Here is a 1,553-nt window from a genome sequence, read left to right as displayed (position 1 = left end):
AGAAAAGGAGAAAGAAAAAGATTTGAGCTGAGAATACGAGGAAAAGACGAGAAAGAGACTAATAACAGAAAGCGACAAGGAGATAACTGTGCAAAGGGCACAGACACACACAGCCCTTCAGGAGGGCAAAGGGCAAGACCCACGAGGGCAAAAGAAAATAAGGACTAAAAGACAAAGTAAGGACCCTAATCGTTCCCCCCTGAGGACAAGGAGCAAGACAGAGAGATCAAAGGAAAAGGTCAGAGAGAAAGAGGAGAGAAAAGAGAGGACAACAGAGGTGGAGGAGTATCGACCTTGAACCACGGCTGGGCTCCCTGCAGCCTCTAGAAAACCCACAAAGAGAGAAGGTAACAAGAAGAGAAGGGAGAAAGAGATATAAGTAAGAGAGAGAGAGAAAGAAAGAAAGAAGAAAGGAAAACAAAGAAGAGAGAAGAGAGAGATCAGGAGTCATGGGGTGTAACATGTGCGTGGTGGACCGGCCTGAGGAGCAGTATAGAGTGATGTTCCAGGTAAGACCTCCTCCATTCAATCAGTCTGTTTATTAATACTGCTGCATTTCTGTCCTCAAGTCAGCAAGAGACACGACATAGAGCTTATCGTGGATTCAGTGAAACTTAAACTTTAAATTATGATTTGTCATACCCAGTCAATGTGTGTGTGTGTGTGTGTGTGTGTGTGTGTGTGTGTGTGTGTGTGTGTGTGTGTGTGTGTGTGTGTGTGTGTGTGTGTGTGTGTGTGTGTGTGTGACTAGACTAGAGAGACACACTGTTCTGTACTATGGAAAAGAATACTGTATTATGGTTGTATTCTAGAAACACTATATAGGTGTACTATCTGAATGAGCTCAGAGAGGAGCTGTCCTTTGTACTGAACAGCAGCACTCAATGTAATTGAACTGTCCCTGGACCTGAAACACTCACTACTTATAGGTGATATTTTCACCCCTGTCTGCGTATATATTTTTTGTCTGTCTGTTAGCAGATTATTTAGTAGGATATCTAAAGGTTGGTATGGGCCCAAGGACCAAACGCTTAACTTTTACCGTCAAATGGCCAAAAGGGGGGCGTAGCAACGCCTGTGGCCTGTCACAAAAAGGCACATACTGTATATACAGTACTGTAACTTCTGAAGAGACTAATATAACACCAATGCGTATCAAAAATGTGTATCATGAGCCCGGTAACAACTAGTCGCACTGTTTTGTTGTCAACATCCAGAAGCCACTAATTGTCGGTACTCCATGAGTGAACTAATGCATTATGATGTTACAGTATATTAGCCAAAAGAGGACATGCTCCATTAGCACTGCATCATCTTAGACATAATCACATAAAGGACAAGGACAGACACAAAGCCAGATGCACCACGGTGGATTCGAACCCACAACCTCCATGGTGGTGGGTAGGGACTTTCTTTTTGTCTCTTCCTCTATGTTTCTCTCTCTCTCTCTCTCTCTCTCTCTCTCTCTCTCTCTCTCTCTCTCTCTCTCTGTGACATCACAAAGAACAATGTGATTAGTCCAGTCTGATATTTCCTCTGCTTCCATCCTGACA

The 1,553-nt window shown here is 43.5% G+C and overlaps 1 protein-coding gene across 1 annotated transcript in view; it reads left to right on the top strand.

The window, feature by feature from the left end:
- Positions 1 to 449: 449 nt before the first annotated feature.
- Positions 450 to 1,553, top strand: part of LOC311054227 (PDZ domain-containing protein 4-like) — a gene marked incomplete at both ends in the record, with an annotated part of 33,910 nt that continues 32,806 nt past the window's right edge. The window contains one exon of the mRNA XM_084070105.1: positions 450 to 509. Within this exon, the coding sequence (XP_083926231.1) occupies positions 450 to 509 (60 nt within the window). The remainder of the gene's footprint in view (positions 510 to 1,553) is intronic.

Source organism: Gymnoscopelus microlampas, assembly GCF_963454915.1.
Source record: "Gymnoscopelus microlampas genome assembly, chromosome: 10".
NCBI classification, from domain to species: Eukaryota; Metazoa; Chordata; class Actinopteri; order Myctophiformes; family Myctophidae; genus Gymnoscopelus; species Gymnoscopelus microlampas.
Note: the sequence above shows the minus strand (reverse complement) of the source record. Positions and strands in the feature narration are given on the sequence as shown.